Source organism: Nyctereutes procyonoides, unplaced genomic scaffold, assembly GCF_905146905.1.
Source record: "Nyctereutes procyonoides isolate TBG_1078 unplaced genomic scaffold, NYPRO_anot_genome, whole genome shotgun sequence".
Classification (NCBI taxonomy): Eukaryota; Metazoa; Chordata; class Mammalia; order Carnivora; family Canidae; genus Nyctereutes; species Nyctereutes procyonoides.
In genome coordinates, this window is record NW_026575132.1 from 25,082,300 (window position 1) to 25,108,873 (window position 26,574).

The following is a 26,574-nucleotide window of genomic DNA, read 5'->3' on the forward strand; positions in this document are numbered from 1 at the left end:
CCTTGGTGTGCCAGGCCCGGGCCTGAGAAGGAGCCGGATTGTGGGCAAGGAGATAGGGAGGGAGCGAGCCATAGGCTCTGTACCCACATAAGAGGAAGTCCATGTCCAGGGTTTCTGAATGAAACCAGGATTAGGTGTTGTGATTACAATTCCTTTTGGGGATAAATCAATCCATGTCTTGGCTCTTTCAGAGGGTGAGGATGAGGCCTCCAATTCATTGTGAGTAATGATCCTCCACTTCTATGCTCTCCACACTGGGGACCCAGCCTTTAGACCTAGCTGGCCATCAGAGGGACAGAGTGTGTGTGATTGGGGGGGGAAGCTTATCCAGGGTCTTAGGCCTGAGCACAGGCTGCAGGGAAGAAAACAGGAGCATCTGCCTCCCCTGCTTCCCTCCCCCCACAACCATCTCCCAGCAGGAGAGAGAGCTAATTTGACCATTGGCAGCATTTCCTTCCCTTCTTGTGCTGGGCCAGGGCTAGGGCTGGAGCAGAAGGTTTGCCCAAATTTGTCGATGTCACCATACCCGCCCTTGCATCTATTTTCCTCCCACCGACCTCAGCAACTTCTGGAACCCGGCAGGGCAGCAGTGCAGGGGGTGGGAGCAGGGGGTGGGGGACAATGATGTGGAAATCCCACTGGGCTTGGGTGGCAGGATACCAAGGTCCTAGTCCTGTTTCTGCCACCCATTGTTGCATAATCCTGGTTGAATCACACCCTCTGAGCCTCTGTGCCCTCTTCTTATCCTTAAGGGCATGATTTACACTTCACCTGCTTAGGGAGCGCCTCCCCTACCTAAATTGGTCCTCTGTCCTTGTCACTGCCCTCTCTGCTCGCTCCCTTTAGCACAGCCACACTTTGGTTGTTTGTGTTTGTTTTTGTTTTTGTTTTTAAGATTTTATTTATTCATGAGAGACAGACAGAGAGAGAGAGAGAGGCAGAGACACAGGCAGAGGGAGAAGCAGGCTCCCTACAGGAGTCCCATATGGGACTCCATCCCACCACTGGGGGATCACACCCTGAGCCAAAGGCAGATGCCCAGCCACTGGGCCATCCAGGCATCCCTATCACAGCACATTTTTGTAATTACACACAAGTACGTACATATGTATGTGTGTGTGTGTATATATGTGTGTGTATATAAATATAAATAAATGCATATATAATTATGTTTGCTTATTTGGTTTGTTTCACTGCCAGATTCTAGATTGTAGGCTCCAGGAATGTAGAGGCTGTGTGCCCTTTTTTTTTTTTTTTAAGATTTTATTTATTCATGAGAGACAGAGAGAGAGAGAGAGGCAGAGACACAGGCAGAGGGAGAAGCAGGCTCCATGCAGGGAGCCCGACATGGGACTCGATCCCAGGTCTCCAGGATCACACCCCGGGCTGAAGGCCGCGCTAAGCCCCTGAGCCACCCGGGCTGCCCGAGGCTGTGTGTCCTTGACCCTTGCATCCTCAGAGCCTAGCACAGTGCCTGGCACAAAGGTGGGCACAGAACAGTCATTTAGTGAATGAATGAACGAACGAACGGATGGATGGATGGATGGATGGCAGCTGACCACATGCTCTTCCAGGTTCCCTCCTGCTGCAAGAGTCCCAGTCTTGGTTTCCCGCCCAGAGGACCATTCCAGGGCCTCTCCCAGGCTGCCTGTTGGGGGAGGGTGGGAGGACGGGAGGCGGACGGGGGACGGGTACCCGCCGAGCGCCCGTCCCCCGCCCCCACCCCGGGCCGGGAGACCCTGGGCGACCTCCCCTCCTCTCCCCTCCCCGGCGGTGGCCTCCGGGGCTCGCCCGGCCGAGGGCGACGAGGGGGCGGGGCGGCGCGCGAGCGGCGGGGCGGGCACAGCGCCCCCCACGGGCCTGCGGGCAGCGGGGGCGGGGCCGCCCCGCCGACTCCCGCCGGGCGCCCGGGCGCAGCCGTCGCCTAGCAACGCCCCGCCCCGCCCGCCCCGCCCCGCCCCGCCCCCGCCGCGGGCGCCGCGGGCGCCTGCCCCCAGCATGGCCTGGCCGGGCGGGCCGGCGCTGTGGCTGTGGGTCGCGGGCTGCGGGCTGCTGCTGCTCGTCGGCGTCCTGCTCGCGAGCCCCCGCAGCCGCCGAGCGCGGCGGACCCTCCGCGGCCTGCTCATGGCGCGCAGCAAGCGGCTGCTCTTCCGAATCGGGTTAGTGCCCGGCCGCCGGGGCGGGATGCGGGGCTCCGGCCGCGGGCGCGCGGGGGCAGGGGCGCGGGGAGGCGCGGCCGGGTCGGACCGAGCCGGGGCTGGGCATCCAGGGCCACACGGGAGCGATCCGAGAGGCGGGCAGGGGAAGCCACCGGTTTGGGGGAACTGAGGGAGAGCGGGCATTGGGGGGCTGGAAAATTGGGATGGACTGGAGCGGCAGGCCAGGGCGGCCCGGGGAAGGCGGCAGGGAGGGCATCTGGAGAAAAGAGCCCGGGGAGGGGCCGGAGAGACGGAGCTGGGAGAGGAGGGCAGGTGCCAGAGAGAAGGGATGCCTCTGCCCGCCAAGGTGTCACCTGAAACCGCCCGCTCCTTCCAAGTGTCCCCATCCTGCGCCCCATCGCCCGGCTGCCCACCACACGCCGTAAGCGCTTCTGTCCCAAGCGAGAGTCCCAACTTTGTAGGTCTGTCTCTCCTTCCACTCCCCCAGCCCGGCCCGAGTCCAGAGCCCCGGGCTGTGAAATCCGACCCCACTCACTCAGCCACAAGTGTGGAGCTTCGCTGACCTCCAAGGACTTTTTTCCGTCCGACCCCCTCCCCCCCAGTCCTCACTCTCCTTCCCCCTACTTCTCCCCTAGCCCCGAGCCAGACAAGGAGGGTAACCAGCTCCCATCTGCCACGAAGACACTAAGAGGCAGGGAGGGAACCACACACGAGAAGCCTTCCTAGGGCCCCTGTTCCCTTCCCGCAGCTGCTGGGGGCAGGACCTCAAGCCTGAGGACAGCTATGATAGGGACGGGAACTGTGGGAGCCCTGGCCACTGGCCAGGTTTGGGGGAGGGCGCAAGTCTGGGAATTTCCTGAGCTTCAGAGAGGACATTGTACAATTTATCCGTCCTCCCCAGACCACCCCAGATCTTCCAAGAAGCTTCGGCCCTGGGCTTCTTCCCAAACTCCGTCCAAGGAGTAGAGATACAAGGGCTAGTGAGGGGAAAAGTGGAAAAACTTGCAGGGGAGAGAGAATCCTGGGTGGGTGCCTTTGGGGCATTCACATCTCTAATGGCTCAAACACTGGGCAGACTCTTTTTTTTTTTTTCCTTCTAAGATTCTTTTTAAAGTAATCTCTACACCCAATGTAGGGCCCAGTGCTCAAACTCACAACCCCAAGATCAGGAGTCACATGTTCTACCCACTGAGCCAGCCAGGCACCCCAACATTGGTTACATTCTTGCTAATGCTCCAGGCAAGTCACCATTGCTCTGCAAATGGTGTTAAAATAATGAGATTTACAGGTGTTTAAATAATTTCATATTTGGGACCTAAAAAATATGTTCCCCATAAAATTTCTGGGAATTTCACAGCTCTATTTGGGAAAGGAGTTTAAAATTTACTTCTGACTTTCAAAATCAGTAATGTTGAAGTCATACAAATGCCCTGAGGAAGTGGAAAATGAAGGTTTCCACAAAGAACTGGAATCAGAAGTCCTGAAATAAGAATTCCCAAGATTGCCTTCTCTGAATCCCGAGGGTCTGGGTATTCCTAGAACTTAGGACCTGGGAGTTTCCAAAACCCAAAACTTGGAATTCTCAGAGAGCTTCTTTGGAATTCCGTGTTCCTGTTGGGCTCCCCTGTGTCTGGATCTCACTCTTGCCTTGGAATCAGCTCCCCAAATTTGTAGAGCAGAAGGGCGTGCCTAGAATCAGAATCCAGGGTCTGGGAAACAATCAGTTCAGTCCCCTGGGGGAGAGACTGTTGGCTGCTGGGAGGGACAGGGGGTGTGAGCAGGAAATGGTCTGGGGGAAATGGGCAGGTGTTGCTGCTGGGAGGTTGCCTCCAGGAAGGATGGAGAGGGCAGGGTGGTGGGGTGGGACTGGACAGGTCGAGATGGGAAGGGGGAGCGCAGGGGCACACTCCACCCCTGATATGTGGCTGAGAGGACCACAGATAGAAGGTTCCACTGGGGGCTGGAAAGCAGGTGATGGACATACTAAGAGAAGAGCAATTGTTATCATTAATAGCAGTAATCACTGGCGTGTGACAATTTTATAAAGGGCTTTCCTCAAACATAACCACAGTTGCCTTGGGACGGGGATGGCTGGGTCTGATGGAGGGTACATCTGGGCTAACCTGAGATAGACACACATATTTGGGACTGTGCCGGGTACGGGAAGCACATGGAATGTGGGGTTGGGCAAATCTGCTTTTGAGGCTTAGGTTTGTTGCTTAGTAGCCATGGGACCTTGGACAGATAACTCAACCTGTCTGTGCCTTGGTGGTCTGCATCTGTAGAATGGGCATGGTGATCGTACCTCTCTCATGGGGATCTTCTGGGGATTGAATGAAATTGTGCATATAAGTGCACAGGGCCTGGCTCCTAGCAAGTGCTTGGGAAATGTTAACAATGGCTCGTTCTGTAGGATGGAGAATGGGTGGGAAGGTGGCATTGGCCAGTCTCCTTCTGGAGCTTCCTTTCTTCCTTCTCTTGTTTTCCAAGCCTATCCTATGCACCCATCCTTCAGGAGATCCCACATCCCTTTATTCATCCAGTGAACTCCTAACTCTTCTGGGTTGGGACCGTGGGACCACAGATAGGAACGGAGTCTGGTCGTTGCTTTGCTGCTCTCAGGGAATACAGGGAAAGGAGCATGAACAGAGACCCCCAGTCTATGGCAGGAGGCAGGGCACGACAAGTTCCCCAAGGGGTGGCAGGGGTTGCCTGTGGAGGCTGGGATCAGGAGCATGGGACTCTCCTATGTGTGCCACCTGCTTCGTGCCCCAGTTTCCCTTTTGCCCCTTCGCCTTCTCAGTGGTAGTTGAGAAGGTGTTGCAGAATGGGGCCCTGAGCAGGGCATCTGTCTGCAGGGGCAGGGGTGAATGGGGAACAAGACTGGGCTTGCCCAGGGCTCCGAATGTCTTACAGAACTGAGAAAGCAAATGGCAGCTGGCCTTGAGGGTAGGCAGTCCTAGCTGCCAGAGCCCTTCTTCCCCCCTGACCAAACCTCCTCCTCATTCCTAGGCAGAGAGGGTCTTTCTTGACTCTCCTGACCCGAGGAAAGCCAACTGTCCCCAGGACAAACCTTGCTTGCTCTACTTCTGCAAGAGGAACCGCTTCTCTGGGGCCAGTGAGGCCCACTGGCTCGATTTCAGGGAGAGGCTGGAATCCTGAGCTGAGGGCCCTGGAGGAAGTGAGCCACCTGCTCGTGACCGGAACCCTGAACGAAGGCCGGGCAGAGGCAGTGGGGTGCGCCTTCCCCAGCCCAGCACAGCCTGCATGAGGGGAGCAGGGTCCTCCACCCTGGGCAGCTACAGCCCCTGCATCCACAGGGGCCCTTTGCTGTAGGGTCATTTCCAAAGCATGGCTCTGAGTGGGTGTCGCCTTGCCCAAGCCACATTGCCTTGGGGAGTCCATGCCCCTTGCACAGGCCTTTGGGGCCCTCCTTCACCTGCTCCAGACCTGCCTCATGCTGTCTTCCCCAGGCCCGCAGCAATTTCTCTACTTCTGTCTGGGACCTGTCAGACCTTCCTTCCTCCCTGTGTCAAATTTTGTTGCATTCTCGAAGCTCACTTTCAAAATATATCCAAGTGTACCTGGCTGGCTCAGTCGGTAGAGCATAGGACTCTGTGGTCCTGAGGTCAAGCCCCATGCTGGGTGTAGAGTTGACTTTAAAAAATAAATAAATAGAGGGTATGATGCTGAGTGAAATAAGTCAATCGGAGAAGGACAAACATTATATGTTCTCATTCATTTGGGGAATATAAATAATAGTGAAAGGGAATAGAAGGGAAGGGAGAAGAAATATGTGGGAAATATCAGAAAGGGAGACAGAACATAAAGACTCCTAACTCTGGGAAACGAACTAGGGGTGGTGGAAGGGGAGGAGGGCGGGGGGGGGTGGGGGTGACTGGGTGACGGGCACTGAGGGGGACACTTGACGGGATGAGCACTGGGTGTTATTCTGTATGTTGGCAAATTGAGCACCAATAAAAAATAAATTTATTAAATAAATAAATAAATAAATAAATAAATAAATAAATAAATAAATAAATAAATAGAAATAAAATATATCCCAAATCTGAAACACCTACTCCTACTTCCACTGTTATCACCCTGGGCCAACCATGGTCATCTCCTGCCTGACCTCCTGTGCTGCTTCCTGGCATTTGTTACTCCCGCCTCCCTCAAAGTATTCTCAGCACAGCAATTAGAACAAAACCATGAAGATTTAAGTCAGAAATGTGCCATCCTCTGCCCAGATCCCTCCAGAATGGCTTCAAGGTCCCGTGGAACCAGCCCATCCCCCTCCTCACCGTTTAATGCTCTTCACCTTGCTCATTCTGCAAAGTGCCTACTCCAGCCACTTGGCTCGTCTCCAGATGCTCCAAGACAGTCTTACCTCTGAGCCCTTCAATTGCTGGTCTTTCTCACTAGAACCTTCTTTCCCAGATGGCCACATGCCCTGCTGCCCCACTCCCTTCAGGTCTCTGCTCATATTTTACCCTACTAGGGAGTCCTGCCCCGACCACCCTTTATAACATGGCAATGCTCACACCCCTGCACTCTATCTCGTCTCTCCTGCTTTATTGTGGTCCGTGTACATGTCACCATAGGGCATCCTATATATTGATTTGTCTATTTGTTTATTGGTTTCCTCCCCCAACTGGAATATGAGCCACAGGAGGGAAGAGATTTCTCTCACTAATGTATCCCAGGGCCAGGACAGTGCCAGGCAGAGTTGGCCCTTGTTAAAAGTTTTTTGAATGGATGAAAAGCTTGGCACAGGTGCCATCTCCTCCATGAAGCCCGTCCAGGCTCATCAGTCAAAACTCATCTCTGCCTCTAGTGTGACCCTTGGCACTGGCATCCCCCTTAGAGCTTTCTTTCTTTTTTTTTAAATTTTATGTATTTATTCATGAAAGACACACAGAGAGGCAGAGACACAGGCAGAGGGAGAAGCAGGCTCCCTGCAAGGAGCCTGATGCGGGACTCGATCCCAGGACCTCAGGATCTCGCCCTGAGCTGAAGGCAGACCCTCAACCACTGAGCCACCCAGGTGTCCCCCACCCCTTAGAGCTTTCATTGCACATTTGCTTGTTCTTGCTTAGGTGTCCACAGGTCAGAGTCCCCCCCACTGGACTCCTAGCCCAGGGAACAGGCCTGAGTGAAGAGGAACTGGCACCGGGGGGAGGGAGAGCAGGGGAAAGCCAAAAGAACAGACCAAAACCCAAATCAAACAAAACCCAGGGGCCTTGGCTGGGCAGGTGGCCAAGAATTGCAGGCAGGGAGGCAGAGCTAGTCCAGGCCAGGGGGTCTCAGCAGTGGCTGCGCCTTGGTCCTCCCCGAGGGCCCCCAGCAGCAACTCCTCCTCCCTCTGGAGAAGGTGGTTGGAGTCCAGGGAGGGCTGTGAGGGCTGCGGACAGGCCCCGTGGTCCCCCGGGCAGGCCTGTCCCCCCCACCCCCATGCAGGCGCTGGCCCTCTCCGGGGCACAGGGACGTGCCCCCCCACTCCAGGCCTGCGGGCAGCTTCAGGAAACTCCCTCTCCAGGGCCTTTTCTGCTGTCTCATTATCTTCCTTGGTTTCCTCAGTTTTGAGAAAGCCTAAGACCTTGAGCCTCTTTCTGTTCCTCAGGGTCCTGGGAGCAGGCCCCGCGGCGGCCGAGCTGTGACCCGGTGGCCCTCGCAGGCACTTCTGGGTTTGGTTTCATAGACAGTGTGTCCTGTCAGGTGCAGAGCCCGGGACAGGCTGTGTCCTGGCGCCCGAGAGGAGGTGCCCGGGAGGTGCCCGGCCAGAGGCCTCGCAGCGGGCCTGAGCCCTCGGGGAGGAGGGGAAGAAGAGCTCCATTGTGTGCCTCTGGCCGGAGGGGCCGCGCCTCAGTCCCCAGCTGTCCCGCAGGCCCCCGCTCCTCCAGGGAGGCTGGGGGTGGAAGGGGTGCCCGTGACCCTCGCTGGGGTGGCTGGTGCTGTGCCGCGCGGCCCGCAGGGAGGGCCCACTGCGGGGGATGCCCGGGGCAGTCTGCCCCCACCGCCACCCAAACCTGCGCAGTGGTTTTTCTGAGTCCCAGGGGACCAATTAGGAAACTTCCTTTACTTTTTGGTGAAGCACAGTGGGTGGTGAGCCCCTGAACTGCTCAGTCAGAATCCAGGTGAGGGGCGGGGGGGGGGGGGGGGGGGGGAAGGGGGGGGCAAGCTGAAGAGGAGGAAAAGGTACAGATCGTCCTGTTTAACCAGCACCCCCAGATCATTCCGATGCAGTGACCTAAGGCCGAGATCCGAGCTTTCTGACGATGCCCGGGAACCCCAGGCAGAGAGTTCGAATCCCGCATCAGGTCCCGAGATGTCAGCGGCATTTTGTAAATCCTGTGACCTTTCCAGGCTAAGCTGCTTGCCTTCAGGGAGGGGGAGCACCTGGTTTCACAGAGAGGGAAACTGAGGCAGGGAGTGAGCTCTGCTTCTCCCCTCCAGCAACAGAAGAAAGGGAACTGTAGGCGCCCTTACATGGGGCAGTGCCTCTCAGCTAGGTGGGGTCCAGGAGATGGGACAGGTTCTTCCCTGTGACTCCTTCCCCTTCACTTTTGCCTGGCCACAGGGTCTGTTCTTTTCTCCTACCCCGTGCATCGGGCTCGCGATGCCACCCATGGAACCATCAACCCAGTCATAAATCCAGGATGAGGAATCAGAGCCTAGATTGGAAAGGGACCTTCAGGATTCTCCAGTTCAGGGTGTCTTACCCGGGGGCCCACGGGGTCTCTGGCCCTCTGTGTTCATCGGCAAAATACAGCACATGTAATTAGTTTGGCCTGAGTCTGGGTCTCAGAAAGGCCAAAAGCAGTGATCCAAGAGGTCCAAGAGGTCCCAGCGGCCAGATCCACAGCTGCGTGTCTGGGTCACTGAAGCCACCCTGACATATCATTTTTCTCAACAGAGGCCCTCAGAGGAGGTGGGTCTCCCCCAGAATACTTCAGGCCCCCTCATGTCATCCTCCCCCCGCTTTTGGGGTTTGGGGAGGATGTTAGCAGTTAAGAGTGTGTGCTCCAGCAGCAGGCTGCCGGGGATGAATCTCTGCCCCGCCACTCGCTCAGGTGCGACCCTGAGCCCACCCCTTCCCAGCATTCAGGGCCTCAGTGTCCTTGTCGGAGGAACTAATAGTGGCTGCCTCCAGGTTGTTTGGAGGCCGACAGGATTGCTGGGAGACACTTAGCTCAGGGCTGCCCTGAGGTGAGGCTGGGGAAAGAAGAGCCCGGGAGCTCCAGACACATGCTCTAACCTGTGTGTGCAGACCCCGTCCAGCGCTCCCTCCATCTCCTCCCTTCAGGGGTCCTGGGCCCAGACCTCAGGGCCTGGGAAGTTGGGATTTTGTGCCTGTGATAGCCGCACCCATGCCCGTGGGTCTAGGTGACCTGGTTATCAGAGCACCCTGCTTGGCCAGGTGTGTGGGTGCAGCAGGGAGAGGGAGGGACTGGGGAAGCAGATGAGTGAGCAGGGGAGGGCAGAGCAGGGGCAGAGGCCTCACGAGCCCCCACTGGGCTTCGCAAGGCCCAGAGCGGGCACATGGGGCCCCCTGAGCTGACAGAGCAGGTGGCTCTAACACCCGCATGCTGCCCCCACTCCCCCCACCTCTCCTGGGCACTAAGCCAGCATTTTCTGAAGGCCCTTTCTGCGGTGTGCTGGTGCTGGGGGCACCCCGGGGGGCGCAGAGGAGCCTCGAGGAGCAGGCCGGGTCACAGGCTGGGTCACCAGTCAAGTCTGCCTAGACCGTGTGTGGAACTGATTAGACACCGGGTAGAAGTTGATAAGGCCCTGCCACTGAGGGGCTCAGCTTCTGCCACCCCCAGGGGCAGGGAGAGGCCGAATGCTCTAGATGGAGCAGAAAGGCGTCGGTCTACTGGGGTTTGAACTGAGGTCTGAAGTGGGTTTGAACTGAGGTCTGAAGTGGGTTTGAACTGAGGTCTGAAGGATACTTAGGATTCTAGCAAATAGAGAAGGCCTGGAGGGTATTCGGGGTAGAGCCATGCGGGAGCTGAGGCAGGAGGGTAGCCTGAGATTTGAAGGCGTTATTGGGGACATTCAAAAGGACAAAGATAATAGAACAATCCCCACGACCTCCTAGCTTAAGGATCAGAATATTACTGACACCGTGAAGGCCCTGGGCCCACCTCCCCAGCCTGCCTCCTTCCTGCCTCTAAGGGCACCCTGCTGACCTGCCCACTGACTGTCCCCCTAGCTGCCCATATTTTTTCACCACAGCCATCTGTACCCCCAAACAATATAGATAATGGCTTTGCATGCTCTGGCATATATATTTGGTTTTATTGGTTTTTTTTTTTTAAGATTTTATTTTTTTACTTGAAAGAGAAAGAGAGAGACTGAGCAGGAAGGAGGGGCAGAGGGAGGGGGACAAGCAGAGCAGTGAGCAGGGGGCCCGATGTGGGGCTCGATCCCAGGACCCTGAGATTATGACCTGAGCCCAAGGCAGACACTGAAGCGACTGAGCCACCCAGGCGTCCCTGCATTGGCATTTTTAAAAGCTGTTGTCAGATTGTCTGTTTTCCTTGAATGTGTCTACTAGCTTAAGGTTGTATGTTTGAGTTTTGTGCATGCTGAGACCTGGTGCTCTGGATCATTCTGGTTGTCAGGCACTCTTCTGTCACCAGTGGGGAGCCACTGCAGCCTCTTGAGCAGGAGCAGGGTTCATTTAGGTGGCACTTTAAGACCTTAAATTTTTCCAGTGGTTTGCTGTTTGGGCGGTTTGGGCGGAGAGCTAAGGGGAGGAGGCCTCCTGCAGAGCTCCTGGGACCTGTTCCCTGGGGGCAGGGGGAGGGGGAGCCGAAACTGAGAGGATTTGGTTTGGGAGCTCAAGCTGCGTCACTGGGAGGGTGACAGGGCCTGTTCCAGACAGAGAGGCCACAAGGGGAGGAGCTGACAAGTATGGTTTTTGGAACCTGGTGATTGTGACACCCACCTAGCCAGCGCCACGGGCAGATGGAGAAGGTGCCCCAGCTCTGGGACTGGAAAGCGTCATACAGAAGTCACTGTCAGTGAAAGAGCAGGCCTGGGGACAGGGTCCCAGGGTCACCAGGTCCTCACCCCCGCCTCCTGCTACAGGCCAGCCTTCCCCTGCTCTGTACAGTGACCCGGACTTCAGGCCCCCAAGGCCACCTCCCCCTGCAGCCAAGCAGGGCACACCAACCCATCTGAGATCTCAGGTCTGGCATCCATCCCCACCGACCTCCAGCTCCCCCTCCAGTCCAGCTCAGGCCCTTGTCATCTCCCCAACCCCTGGCGACTCAGTTCCTCCTGCCACCTGCCACGCTGCTTCCTCCAACACTGACACTCCAGGCCAGCAAGCTCTCAGAAAGGGAAGTCAAAGCTTGTGCCTCCCCCGCTTTCAAACTCCCAGCAGTTTCCCTCCCCCGGGGTGACCCTTAGGGAAGCGACAGGCCTTCCCTGAGCCCCCGTCTGCAACAAGACTGCCTCCCCTCTCCCCTCCGCTGCTCTCTTGCCTCGCCAGCTGCACTTCACTGCCCACCTGCGATCGATTCGTTTCCTGGTTCGGTGTCTGCTGGCAGGGCCTGCCTTGTGCTCTGCTTGTGCCCCGGGTCTGGCACATGCAGCAAATGCTCGCCGAAGAGAGTGAATGAAAGAAAGAGGCTTTGTTTCCTGCAGCCTCTCAGTGCACAGCCCCTGCCCTGGTGGATCTTGACCTTTGCTGGTGGAGAAAGCACGTATAATAAGCACCAGTAAGGGAAGCCAGGGAACGTTTACCGGTGCCTCCCGAGTGTGGACAACCGCATTCTAACAGCTGTGAGGGGTGCCCCGTTGAATTCGGGAAGGAAGCCACAGTTGCCAAACCTTCCACCCACCAGGCCCCCGACTATTAGCGTTTGTCATCTTGTTGTATGGCCACTTAATTTCACATGGTCCTGGAGGAGTAAGTCATGGTATCGCCACTTAATAGACAAGGAACCTGATCGAAGAGTCTGATAGTTTGCCCAAGGACACCAGGCTGGGGGTCCGAGCCATGACTGGAACCCAGAGCTTTCTCTTGCCAGGGCCTCTGTACGTTCCTTAAGCCTCAGTAGGAGGGGGTGAGGTCAGGAACAGGACTCCGAGAACAGATGCGAGGTGCTATCCGGGGCACAGAGCAAAGAGTGAGTTTCTGTACTTATTATCGTGTAAGTTTTCGTTCTGCAATAATTTCAGACTGGCAAACAGAGCACACAGGGTTCCCGCATACCTCTCATCTGGCTCCCCTGAATGTTACATCTTCCACGACCACAGACAGCACAACCAGGATGCTAACGTCCATATAAACTCTGAACTACTCTCCTTACTGAAGTTTTTCCAATTGTCCCACTAACATTCCTCTTCTGGCCTAGAATCCAATCCGGGATATTCATGTTGTCTCACCCAGTCCCCTCCCCTTGGGCAGATCCGTTGTGCCAACTCTGTTATTACAACAGCACAGCGCAGAGAACCAGCAACCCCCCCCCGCCCCCCCGTGGCTCCCTCCCTCCCTCCGGGGACTTGTACACTTCCCGCCTGTCCATTTCTTGGTAAGCCCTCCCCACATTCTGGCACAGCGCGCTGCCTTCGCTTCTTGGAAATGTCACCTCCACAGTGGCCTTCCTTGATGTCACCATTCCCTGTTCTGTTGCCCAGTTTTATTATTTTTTTCTTCAGTTTTATTATGTCATCTCGACTTGACAGTAGTATTTGTTATCCTGTCTGCCCCACGAGCACTGGAGGCGGCGACTGCCTAACTCCCTGTACTCTGTGCCCAAAGCGGAGCCAGACCTCGCTAAATCCTGGTGAACAGGTCAAAGTGAGAAGACCTGGAACCGATCTGAAAACGGAACAGAAAGAGGAGGCCTAAGGAAACTGGGCACAAAGACACAGAAAGCCTGGCACAACCTTGCCATCGGGTGTCCGGATGCCCAACGCATACGGGCACGCGGGCACCCAGGCAGGGACCGCAATGCTTAGATGAAATCACGGAAACCTGCTCATTTTTGGCTGACTTGTTTGTAGACAAATCAGCCAGCTCTTGCCAAGAGGCCTGAAGAGCGGCTGCCCCTGCCTCCTGCCCCCCCAACAACACAACAAACCTCCGTAGGGATTTAGGACCCACCGTCTACCCCAACCCTGCACCTCAACTTCTCTGTCTCAGTCCAATCACCTAGAATTCCTGCCCCTTTTCTGACTGACTTGCTGCACAGCCCTAAACATCGACACAGGAGGTGTTTGTAAGGGTCCCCCCAGCCCCCCAGCCTAGTCTCCTCTTCCCTTCTGAGAGGCTGGGGCGTGAGACAGCTCGAGGAGGCTCATGCTGAGCTGCTCACATTATTGGCAAAGCCCGGTGTAAAATGGAATTTGGAGCCTCTTGTTCAAAGGAAAAGAAAGTTTTTCCTTTCTTCTATGATTTCTCTTTTGACTTGTCCTGATGTTTCTTTTTTTCTTTTTTTTCTTTTTTAGAGATTTTATTTATTCATGAGAGACAGAGAAAGAGGTGGAGACATGGGCAGAGGGAGAAGCAGGCCCCTGCGGGGAGCCCGATGCAGGACTGGATCCCGATCCCAGGATCATGCCCTAGGCTGAAGGCAGACCCTCGCCTGCTGAGCCACCCAGGTGCCCCTTAAGTAGCAAATTATTATTTTTTTAAGATTTTTATTTTATTATTTTAATTTTTTATTTATTTATGATAGTCACAGAGAAAGAGAGAGAGAGAGAGAGAGAGAGGCAGAGACACAGGCAGAGGGAGAAGCAGGCTCCATGCACCAGGAGCCCGAAGTGGGATTCGATCCTGGGTCTCCAGGATCGCGCCCTGAGCCAAAGGCAGGCTCTAAACCGCTGCGCCACCCAGGGATCCCTAAGTAGCAAATTAAAAACATCAGGCCTGGGGCACCTGGGTGGTTCAGTGGTTGAGCATCCCACATCGGGCTCCCTGCAGGGAGCCTGCCTCTCCCTCTGCCTCTGTCTCTGCCTCTCTCTCTCTCTCTCTGTGTCTCTCATGAATAAATAAATAAATCTTTAAAAAAAAATAATTTGCTACTTGACATCCCCCTAAGTAAAGAAAAATTAAAAATCTAAACCATTAGCACATATTTTGCCTTTTGCTTTTTTACTGTACAATCCCAGTTTTTGTTTTTGTGGGTGAGAAGGAGGGAGAGAGAGAGAGAGAATCCCCAAGCAGGCTCCACTCACAGCACAGAGCCCACACGGGGCTCGATCCCACCACCCTGAGATCATGACCTGAGCTGAAACCAAGAGTCTGAGGCCCCTGACTGAGCCACCCGGGAGCCCCTGTACAATCCCAGTTTCAAATGCAAATATAACATGTGACATTTAAGTCACACGTGAAATCACCAGAACTATAATTCACATTTCCCAGCTCGTACACGGATAGTATTTTGATCTCACCGGAGCAGTGGAAATGCCGCACACTACGGAATTACCTGTTTCTATTTCCCTTCTGGTTCGCGCACATTCCGCCAACCCTGTCTGCCTTCAGCTTACTGATGAACCAGGGGGGACCAAAGGGTCGGGACAGATGGCTTACCCTCCCTTGCCTCCTGTGGCATCGTCTGCTGCAAAGTCGGATCACACGGGGACGTGACACAAGGAAGAAGGACGGGGCAGGGTTTCTCGGTCGCTTGTGTTTCTTAGAACACCACCATCTTCTCCCTGCATTTGAAGCAAGTTCTGGTCGGCCAGGCCAGGCAGCGAGCCCCCTCGCTCAGTCATGAGTCATGGACGTATTCGCACCTTGCGACCACTTTGAGTCTCGCATCCCCAGCATGGTGGGGCCACCAGCATCCTGTGTGCGGGGGCAGCTTGAATGTGGCAGGTGTGGGGCCACCCGGGACAGAGCGTGCAGGTGTGGGGGTCTCCTCCGCCCAGCGTATGTTCCGTTGTCCTATCACACTTCACTTACAGGACGCAAACTCAAAGGTAAAAGCGTTAAGAATTCCACGAAGGTGACAGTGGAGCATTGAGCCAAGCGTGGGCCCCCCGTGACTGTGCCGGTCGCATGGCTGGGAGGCTCGCCCTGCAGGCCAGCATCCCGTGTTTGGAGGACTCTGTTGGTCACAAGTCCCCTCTGTGTCTTGTGCCACCGTTCCACTTTTTCTGTAGGTAGCCTGGGATGGCCTCACATGGTGGCGGGAAGACAGAAGGAGTGTGCTCAAGCCATCCATCCCGCCTCACCTCTCCCTGCTTCCTCCACCAACCGGCCAGAGAGAACTTTCTAGAGTTTCCCCGAACAAGCCCTTCCATCTGCTGCCTCTGGGCCTGTTGTTTCCTCTGCCCCCAGAGGCTCTCCAACTTTGGTCCCTGGGCCAGCCCCAGCCAGCATCCCGCGGAGCTTGTTAGAAATGCACGTTCCCAGGCCCCACCCCAGACCTGCCGAATGGGGGAGGCTGGGGATGGGACAAAGAATCAGGTCCAGCAGCTGCCTGGCGCCATGTGATGCCCACTGCTCTTTGGAAATACGTTTTCCACCTGTGTCAGCTTCTTAACTGCTACACCCTCGTTGTGGAATAAAGGCCTCCGCCTCCGAGTCCCTTCCGCGAATCCCTCAGTTCACCTGTCCTCGGATGGGCCTGGGGCTTAGGGTGCATCTGTCCCATTTGTCCATCTTGGCCTGGGGACCGAGCAGGGCAAACTGTAGGCGCATAATAAGTGACGGTAGAGATGCGCTGCCTCGGGGGTGGCCACGGGAGTGGAGCTGTGCGGCCCGGGCATCGCGAGGGCCACCTCGCGGAGAGGCCAGGGCCCGGGCCCGGGGTGGGGCTGAGCGCCGGTGTCCCACCCCACAGGTACAGCCTGTACACCCGCACCTGGCTCGGGTACCTCTTCTACCGCCAGCAGCTGCGCAGGGCTCGGAATCGCTACCCCAAAGGCCACTCCAGAACCCAGGCCCGCCTCTTCAACGGTGAGCTCCGGCCGCCCCGGGCCCGCACCGCCCCCCGCCTGCGCCCCATCACGTCCCGTCACCCACCCCCCATTTGCCCCCCCACTGCCGCTGGGCTCCCTGCCCATCAGCCTGCCCACAGCCCATCTCTGTCCCCCAGGAGTGAAGGTGCTTCCCATCCCCGTCCTCTCAGACAACTACAGCTACCTCATCATCGACACCCAGGCCCGGCTGGCTGTGGCTGTGGACCCCTCCGACCCTCAGGCCGTGCAGGTGAGGGGAGGGGGGGGCAGGGCTACCTGGGGCCACCTGGGGCCACCTGGGCGGCTGGCAGCTTTCCCTCCCTGGTCCCTCTGCCAGTGGGACGTGCCTGCACACACAGGCCCCACCGTGCAAGTACACACAGGGACCCCCACAACCACCCAGGGCAGGGCTGGGCGGGGGAGGACAGCCGTGGGGGAACCCTAGGGAGAGGGATGCTCACTCAGGACCCTGGTCTGGGGTTTCTTCTGTCTCTCACTCTCTGTGGCCCCTTTCTGACCCTCTTCTCTCATCTGTGTCAGTCGGTCTCTGGGTCTCTCCATCTCTCCTTCCCACTTCTTATTTCCCTGTGTGCGTGAGTACCTGGGTGTTCCCTGCCCCTCGGTCTCCCTCCCCGCACCTCCCCATCCTCTCCCCTGTGCTCTGGCTCAGCCTCAGCTGCCCGCATCCTCCCAGCCCTCTCGTCCCTACCCCCTCATCCTCTAGCTGCGTCACTTCCCTGGTCCTCCTCCTCCCCGCTCTCCCCCTCTTCACCCAGCACCTGTGCCCCTCGCTGCCCACTACCCAGTCTCAGCACCTCCTCTCTCTCCCAGGCTTCCATCGAAAAGGAGGGTGTTAATTTGGTTGCCATCCTCTGCACCCACAAGCACTGGTAAGGGGCTGGGATGGGGGGCTGGGGGACAGATGAGCTTCTCTGGCCGTCCCTGGCCCCAGTGGGCTTGGCAGGATGAGGCCCAGTGAGGACAGGCCGGGCTGGGGGGCGGGGAGTCAGGATGCCAGGGCACCCGCCTTCTTCATAAAGTCATAGGGGCACCAGCAGAGGAGGGAAGGGGCGAGGCTCCCCCCATGGCACTTATCAGGCCCCTGAAGCCCTGGAGGAAGGCAGGGCGGGCATTTATCTTTCATTCCTTGGGCACGTATCAGATGCCCACTGTGCTCGGGACATGAGCAAACCCTGTGAGTTCTTTCCCCAAGGAGAGTATAGTCCAATAGGGGAGACAGCCCTGCACTCCAGTGTACGAGAACCAACGTTTAGGTAGCAGTTGGCACAAGGGATGGGAGGTGGGGGGCACTTGGTGAAGTGTGACCAGATCCTCTTGGGAGAATTAGAGGTCAGTGACCCTGGGGCTGAGAGAGTCCAGGGCAGGGGGGCAAGTCGTGGGGATGAGCAGGGCAGCAGCTTGGACAGAGGCCTAGAGGTGTGGATGGCTTGGCTCAGTTCAGAAGCCCGGGGCTCAGGACTCAAAGGTCTGGAGACCCGGAGAGAGGAAGGCAAGGGGGCCTCCCAAGTCCCTTTGTCCCTCAAAGTCCCTGCCTGTCTCTGCCATCCTCCAGGGACCACAGTGGAGGGAACCGTGACCTCAGCCGGCGGCACCAGGACTGTCGGGTGTATGGGAGCCCTCAGGACGGCATCCCCTACCTCACCCAGTAAGGCCCTGACCCGGGGTGGGTGGCTCCTCTGTGAGCCCTTTGCCACACCCATCCTTCAGCTGAGTCTTGCAGGACCACCAGCAGCTGGATCTGTGCTTGTGCCCTTCCTGCCCCTTCCTTAGAGGGCAGATCACAGCCCGTCTGAAGACTGGCACTGTCTGCCCCCCAACTCATCCAGCCATGGTCCCCAAAATGGGGAGAGGCCAGGTTTTGGATCTGAAGCCCTGGGGACTGTGAGTGCCTCCCCTCTCTAGTCTGGAAGCCCTGCCTCCTTCAAATCACCCAGCCCCTTGAGGCCTAGGGTAGGGCAAGGATTAGCACAGCCCAAGATCTAGCACCTTCTCTCCTCTACTGCCTTGCTTCTCAGTCCCCTGTGTCATCAAGATGTGGTTAGCGTGGGACGGCTTCAGATCCGGGCTCTGGCCACCCCTGGCCACACGCAAGGCCATCTGGTCTACCTGCTGGATGGGGAGCCCTACAAGGGTCCCTCCTGCCTCTTCTCAGGGGACCTGCTCTTCCTCTCTGGCTGTGGTGAGTCCTGCCCCCCCACCAAAGGGAAGCAGGAGGAGGGGGGCAGGAAGGAGGGGGAGAGGTCACAGCAGAGACCCGAGGATGGCCACAGCCCCATGCAGCACATGAAAACTTTGCTGTTGGCACAAACACTGCCTCGCTTTTACTCCATCTGTGTCAGCCCATTGTTTTAATACCCTCGCGACTTCGCACGGGGGATGCACAGAATGAGACAATGCTTGGAACTGGGTATAGACCTTGCAGAGTGTTGGTTTCCACTGGGTGGAGCCTAGTTCTCTGGCACAGTAACTGGAGAGACTAGGTCACAAAAGGTGGAGAACCCTCGAATGAGAGGGTGACCCGTGGGCAGGGGAGGATCACAATCCCAGGCCGTATGAGTCTCAGAGGGCAGCGCAGGCAAAGAAGTGCGCATTGGAAAAGAGCAACCACCCACCAACTATGCGTGGGGCCCCTGGCACTCAGCCTGAAGCTCCTGTCCCCTCTCCATCCACGTGTCAGTATTTGTGATGGAGGCCTTGGCTGGGGGGTGAATACGTGGCTCACCTGCCATGGGAAGGAGGACGGAGAACCTGGGGGTGGGTATGGCGGGGGCACGGTTGAGGGCCGGTGGCCGGCCCCAGCTGTCCTCACCCCCTCTGCTACCAATCTGTGTTCTCCTTGTACCTGTGACATGCCCGCTGACCCTCCCCAGGACGGACCTTTGAGGGTACCGCAGAGACCATGCTGAGCTCCCTGGACACGGTGCTGGGGCTGGAGGATGACACTCTGCTGTGGCCTGGTGAGGTGCCCCTCCCACTCCCCCCTCACTCCCCTGCAGTCCTGGCCGCCCCAGCCTCTGGCCCAGAGGCCACACAACCCCACCTCTGGTGGCTCCTGGGAGCCAACTCTAGCAGTGAGCGCAGAGCCCCCTTCATTCCAGAGTGCTGGCTCCGAATGCCTCTGCTTCTCATGCCAACTGCCCCTGACAGCCAGCCCTCGGCCTCTTGGGAGCTTTGTTGGTCCCGGTGCATCCCAGAGAGATGGCTGAGATTTTAGAGCCAAAGCCGACAACAGAAAATAGCCTTTGCTTATCAGAGAAGTCAGTATCTCTCCATGTATCACCCGCATGCACCCGTACCACACATTACGTAGGCGCCCCTCCCCATGCATGTACGTGGCATATCCATGCATCCGTCCTTCCAGACTCTGCATGTCCCTACGTACATACACGAGCATTGGGATATCCATAGTTCCTAAAACACATCACTAAGATGTTAGGTAATCCTCAAAACATATGTATATACACATATATATATATTAAGATTTATTTATTTATTCATGAGAGACACAGAGAGAGAGGCAGAGACATAGGCAGAGGGAGAAGCAGGCTCCCTGTGGGGAACCTGATGCAGGACTCGGTCCCAGGACCCCGGGATCATGCCCTGAGCCAAAGCCAGATGCTCAACCACTGAGCCGCCCAGGTGCCCCCTCAAAGCATATATTTATCCACCCATTCATTTGATCATACTTGATTAAACACCTGACGCTTACCAGGCTCTGTTCTAGGCACCAGGGACACGTCTGTGTTCTAGTAGCATTATTTTCTCCAGATGACAAAACTGCGGCCCAGAGAGGTTCCACGACTCGGCCAAGGCTGCACAGCCAGGCAGGGGCAGAGTCAGGACTAAGACTGCAGGGCTGTCTGGCTCCAGGTCCGGTGGTTTTACCCCTGAACTGCTTCTGCCCCTCCACTCGGGGCTGACCTGTGCCCACGTTTAGAGAAGCAGCTCTGTGGGGTTGGGCCTTTCCTGGAAGTGCCCCCCCTCCCCCTGGCTGTCGGGTACCCAGAGGCCTGGGGCAGGGAGGACTTTTCCTGACAGCACCTCCCCTCTCTCTGTGTCCTGCATCTTGCCCGCCACCCCCCACCCCTGGTGGCCCTTAGGTCATGAGTACGCGGAAGAGAACCTGGGCTTTGCGGGTGTGGTGGAGCCCGAGAACCTGGCCCGGGAGAGGAAGATGCAGTGGGTCCAGAGGCAGCGAATGGAGCGCAAGAGCACGGTGCGGGGCCAGGGCCGGGGTCCAGGCGGGCCCCCAGGGTGCTTCCCCAGTAGGGACACCAACCGGCTGAGCTGTGGCCTGCAAGCCCCTCCCCAGAGCCCCCACATGTTTGGTCACAGGCCTTGGAGTGAGGCCCTCTGGACCCTGAGACAGGGGAGGGGGTGCAGTGGGGGGCTTCCCCGATGGGATCTGTTTTCCAGATTCTCTCCATCAAACCCGCTAATCCTGGTACCTCTCGTCCCCCAGTGCCCGTCCACCCTGGGAGAGGAGCGCTCCTACAACCCATTCCTGAGGACCCACTGCCTGGTGCTGCAGGAGGCTCTGGGGCCAGGCCCGGGCCCCACTGGGGACGACGGCTACTCCCGGGCCCAGCTCCTGGAGAAGCTCCGGCAGCTGAAAGACCTGCACAAGAGCAAGTGACGGCCCCTCCCGGCGCAGCCCACCCCGCACGGCAGGGAGGCCACCTGTCTCATCCCGCACCACACCATCCCTCTCATCACTACCACCATCACCTCCATCAGCGCCCACAGGGGGCATCAGTCCCCAACACTGTCAGAGGGAGGAGGGACAAGGTGACAAGGCCATGAGAGCCAGAGGCTGGAGGCTGGCCGAAGGCATGGAGACCCCACGGGGTGAGGCTGAGGGAAGGGGGAGCCTTGGGACACCTCCAGACCCAGCTGGGAGGGTGCCTCCTCCCCTGTCCTGCTCCTGCCGGTGAGGACATGGAGAGTGCCGGTCACCCCTCCCTCAGGATGCCTCACTCTCCCTGTAGCCCCTGAACCCAGGGCAGCCGGAGCTTCCAACAGGTTGAGTCCCCTTCCCCCTTCTCCCACACAGGGTTGGGAAGCACAGGCCCCCTAAGTGGCCCGAGGTGTGGTGCCTTGGAAAAGTGGTCACTCGGGGAGGTGGCTGGGCTCGGGTGTCCTGAGGCACTGGCCCTCCTCCTCATGCCTCCCTGCCTCCCAAAGGCATTTTTCAAACAGAGACATTTCTGGGAAAGATGAAAGGGCTGGAAGTCTGCATGTCTGGACAGTCTGGGCCTCAGTGCCTCCCCTATGGCCTGGAAGACGGAGGCTCCTGGTTGCCACAGACGGGACCGAGGTGACAGGCTGAGGAGACGCCCGGAGCTGGGACTACAGCCCCATAGGCTCCCTGTGTAGCTGGCCTCTGCCCTTGCCTGGCGCCCAGAGGACTCCCCTTGCCAGGAGAGCGAGAGAGAGAGAGAGCGAGAGAGAGAGAGAGAGAGCTGTCCTCCCCGGCCAGAGCGGTCTTTTCCTGATGGCCCTTGTCCTTAGGAACGTCTGCCTTGTTCTAACTCCTGCTTTATCCTCGGTCCCTCTCCTCTTTTAGTTTATAAAGACATTCATCTGGCCCTCAGCAGTTTGCCAAGAACACCCCATGTCATTTCTTGTTGATCCCGGGCCCCATCCTGGCTGGGGACGGGAGCAGCAAGCTGTCAGCCCTCGAGGGAGCAGCGGCCCCCAGGACCCCAGGCTTGAGCCCTACCCCCAGCTCAGCCTCTCCTCTGGGCTCTGGTCCGGGCCCCCTTGGGGCCACAGAGAGGAAGCCCAAGGTCCTGGAGCGGGCCTACCTGGGGTCAGCCAGGAGCCTTCTCTTCCTGTGTTCAAGCCTCTGGGCCTGTGCCCGCCTCTCGTGAGCCTCCGAGATGCCCCCTGCCCTCAGTTTCCCTCCTCGTCCTGCCTCTGCCTCCCTCTCCAGCCACAGCCTCTGGTACCAGCTCTAGCAATACCGCCAGAATAGAGCTCCCACCCCCCAGACCTGCAGTTTCATGCCGCTGTGCCTTTGCTCATGCTGTCTCTTCAGACTGGAATGCCTTTCCCCTGCTCCTCTGGCCTTGTCTGCCTGGCAAACACCCATTCATTCACCTCTCACAATCCCCCTCAAAGGCCCCCTCCTCCAGGAAGACAACCCCGTGCCCCCCCACCCTCCAGGCTACCTCTGCTCTTTGTAAATGCTTCTCTCGTGGCACTTCTCACACTGTATTTTACTTGTTTACATGTTTGTCTCCCCTTCTAGACTGTGAACCCTTCAGGGCATGGACTGTATCTTATGCATCTCTGTAACTCTGCGCCTAGCACGGTGCCTGGCACGCAGTAGGCGCTCAATAAATCTTGAATGAAGAATTTAGCTGGGGCTCGGTCACTCAGTGAGATCAGCTTTCCTGCCCGTTCCGTCCTCCCGTCTGAGTTACAAGCCTGCTAACTTGGAGTTACTGCCCTGCCGCAGCCTTGGCCAGAGACCGTGCTAGAAATACATCCTCCCGCGGCCTGTGTGCACTCGTTCGGGGTTACGACGAGCTTACCTCAGTGTTTCCCGGAGCTCGAGAGGCACGGGCGCAGCACCGGCCGCAGAGCAGAGGAATAGCACCGGGAAGCCAGGCCTTGGCACCAGCTTCCCTTCAGTGCGTCTCTAACAGAGCCAGACTCCGGGTCCATACCTTAGTCAACTATCTTGAGGTTTTTCGCTTTTTTTTTTTTAAGATTTTATTTATTTATTCATGAGAGACACAGAGAGAGGCAGAGACACAGGCAGTGGGAGAAGCAGGCTCCCTGCGGGGAGCCTGATGCGGGACTCGATCCCAGGACCCTGAGGTCACGACCTGAGCCAAAGGCAGCCGCTCAACCCCTGAGCCACCCAGGCGCCCCAAACTGTCTTGAGTTAAACTTTAACACTGGCTTTGTTTTCATTGTATTTACCTTTGGGGTCAATATTTTTTAAAATGTATTATTTATTTTATTTTTTTTAATTTTTATTTATTTATGATAGTCACAGAGAGAGAGAGGCAGAGACACAGGCAGAGGGAGAAGCAGGCTCCATGCACCGGGAGCCCGATGTGGGATTCGATCCTGGGTCTCCAGGATCGCGCCCTGGGCCAAAGGCAGGCACTAAACCGCTGCGCCACCCAGGGATCCCCCTGCGCCACCCAGGGATCCCCTATTATTTATTTTAGATAGCACAGGTGCATGCAGAGGGGCAGAGAGGGAGGGAGAGGGACAAGCAGACTCCCTGCTGAGCACAGAGCCCGATGACAATGTGGGGCTTGATCCCATCCCCCTGAGATCATGACCTGAACTGAAATCCAATAGTCAGACACTCAACTGACTGAGTCACCCAGATGCCCCTGGAGTCAATGTTTTTGACAAGTGACAGCAGTTTTCTTTTTTTCTTTTTTCAAAGTGATAGCAGTCCTCAATTCATGAAAGTAATTAAAGATGTGTATTGAAATAGGAGTGAAGTAAAGGTGGTACTTGACCATAGCAGAACTCACATTTTTTTAAGATTTATTTATTTATTAAATATTTATTTATTTAGAAAGGGGGGGCACAGAGGGAGAGGGAGAGAGGGGGATCTCAAGCAGTCCCCAAGCTGAGCGCAGAGCCCAAGCTGGGGCTGGATCCCACGACCCTGAGATCACTACGTGAGCCAAACTCAAGAGCCAGCCGCTCAACAGACTGAGCCACCCAAGCGCCCCCGTAGCAGAACTTTTAAAGGTGGCCCTGATATGGCTGAGGGCCAGGCAGCACTGGCTTCACTCCACATTTCCTTGGGACCAGGCCAAGGCGCAGTTCTCCCACCCCTTGGTACAATGGGCGCCCTCACCCCAAGCAAGGGACCTTGGCACTGGTCCCCCGCTATCCCGGATCAGGGCTGTGCTTAGGGTGGGCATGGAGGAAGGGGCTGTGGTCCTCACCTTCCCGAAGAAGAGCAGCTCCCTGTGTCTGTGGTTGTCTCTGGGTCCCTCCTGCCGTGAATGGGCAAGCCCCAGGGCCAGGTCTCCTGGGGTCTACCCAGCTTCAAGAGGCACTTGGTGACAGCTCTCTAGGGCTGGTGGGCATGTTCCTAGGGCCTTTGTGATCCCCCCACTGGGGCATCATCCCAAAGGATAGCACGTGCTTTTTGTGGTGCTGGCACTGACCAGCAACAACCAGGCTCCCAGCCCGTTGCTTACGGGACCGCAGGTGTCACTGGCCTTAGAGACTTCAGTTCCATCCCCAGCTCTGTCATTCAACATCCAAGTGTCCTTAGGCAGATGTCACTTCCTCGACCTGTTTCTTCACCTTCCCTGGAGGTGACAACCTTGAATGAGTCCGAACGCTTTTCAGGGGCCAGTGACATACTCAACACTAAGCTTAGACCAAGAGGAAAATTTATCAGTTTATGAAATTAAGAAGTGGGGGATTAGGTCATGGTGGCTTCGGGCATTGCAGGATCCATGGCTTCAAAGGGCAATTTTATCATTCAGCTTAACTTTCTTCTGCATTGGGATCAGTCTGCCTCAGGCTTTCTCCCTGAGGTGGAAAGATCATGTCTGGAAGTGCTAGGCTTGCAGGCTGCTAGTTAGTTCAGCAAACCCGTGCACAACCTCCCAGGGTCTATCCAGCTTCCTCAGTTCAGCTTGAGCCGCGTGCCCAACCCTGAGCCAATCAGGAGTTAGGGGCATGGGCCCCTCTCACCTGCCAGGTTAGGTCCTATGACCACTCTTAGAAAGGGCAGTGTCAGACCCAAGCAACCAAAAGGTGTGCTGAGAGTGTAGAAAATGTTCCCCAGAGTAACAGAAATGACGCAAGGCAGCAAAATCATAGAGGTTCACCAACAATTCTGCTTGCGAGAGGCTATTATGAGCAAAGGCATGTGAAGTCACTTTGGAAAATGCTACATCAGACTCCTAGTGCTATAATTCATTAGACAGAGGACATGGAGGTAGATGTGTGGCCGCAAAGGTATTTGAATAATATGTAGTTTTAAAAATAACCAGTAAGCAATTTGTTTCTTCCTGAGTCACAGGCTGGCTGTCTCTAGGGCAGGAAAGGAGAAAGGGAGGGGACACAATGTGGGCAGCCCCAGGCGTTCCAGGGAGGAATGGAGATGGGGAGGGGGGAGGCGAGGAGCCCTGGGCCTACCCGTGTGTGTTGGGGATGGTCTCAGCCCTCCAAGGCCTTAGCCACACATGGAGCCTTGGAAAGCGGATGGGAACCTAACTCTGGGGTCAGTAAACCCCAGGCAGTTACATTTACTGGGTTCCTAAGCATAGGCAAAGCCCCACAAGAGATGCAGAGAAAGGGCTCTTAGGGTTCTTAGGGTTCTTCAGAGGGACAGAACCACTAGAAAATGAGATCATAGGTGATAGATATAGATAGATGATAGATAGATAGATGATAGATAGATAGATAATAGAGATGACAAATAGATAATAAGGTGGGACAGGGTGGCAGAGAGAGGACTTGGAGAGGGACCAGGCTGGATAGGAATATAGGTTCTGCCTCTGGTTGACCGTGAGTGACACCAGATGGGCATCTCATGTCACCCAGCTCCATTCTGGAGTGACTGCGGGGACTGAGGAATGAGCACAGTCACGGGGGAGGGGCAAAGGGAGAGGGAGGAGCAAGCTTCCCCCTGAGCAGGGAGCCCAATGTGGGGGCTTCATCCCGGGACCCCGAGATCGTGACCTGAATTAAAGACAGTTAACTGACTGAGCCCCCCAGATACCCCCATGGTTTCCATTGATTAACCAGATGACCTTGGGTAAGTTACTTAACCTTCTGTGCCTCCATTTCTCCTGAGCCCACTGAGGACATGGGTAGCACCACCGTGGGAGCTGATTGTGACGACTGAGTTCACACCCGCAGAGCTCATGATGCCATAGACGCCCATCCCAGCAGCTGGGAGGACACAGGCTGTCCCTGTCACAAGTTCAGAGAGACCAACCTGCCCAGGAGGGCTGCACAGCTCACAGATCTACCTGCTACAGAGGGTCCCTCCACTGGCCTAGGAGGCCCTAAGGGGACCGGTAACAAGGGTCTGCAGTGACTCTCTTTCGGAGGTTTAAAAATTAGATTAAAAGAATTGGATGTTGGGGATCCCTGGGTGGCTCAGTGGTTTGGCGCCTGCCTTTGGCCCAGGGCGCGATCCTGGAATCCCGAGATCGAATCCCACATCGGGCTCCCGGTGCATGGAGCCTGCTTCTCCCTCTGCCTGTGTCTCTGCCTCTCTCTCTCTCTCTCTCTCATTCTCTCATAAATAAATAAATAAATCTTTAAAAAAAATTGGATGTTGATCCTTCTAGGAACCATTCTGTCAAACTTCTTTCTCTTCTAGCAGGAAACAGCCAGCATGAATGGGGGGGTTCTTGGGAGGGGCGGGGAGAAAGAACCTGGTTCTCCCAGGGCTGGGAGCCTGTGTGCGCAGGGAGGTGGCAGTCCTGTGCAGCTCCAAGGGCCTGACCAAGGAAAG

At 56.7% G+C, this 26,574-nt stretch overlaps 1 protein-coding gene across 1 annotated transcript; it reads left to right on the forward strand.

Annotated features, from left to right (window-relative positions):
* The first annotated feature begins 1,986 nt into the window (after positions 1–1,986).
* On the forward strand, positions 1,987–22,470 carry LOC129523024 (probable hydrolase PNKD). Its single transcript, XM_055345648.1, has 9 exons — positions 1,987–2,159; positions 15,968–16,083; positions 16,223–16,335; positions 16,917–16,975; positions 17,659–17,751; positions 18,122–18,285; positions 18,977–19,063; positions 20,207–20,322; positions 20,569–22,470. The coding sequence occupies exons 1-9, from the start codon at positions 1,999–2,001 to the stop codon at positions 20,740–20,742; spliced, it is 1,083 nt and encodes a 360-aa protein (XP_055201623.1). The 5' UTR covers positions 1,987–1,998; the 3' UTR covers positions 20,743–22,470.
* Positions 22,471–26,574: the final 4,104 nt, after the last annotated feature.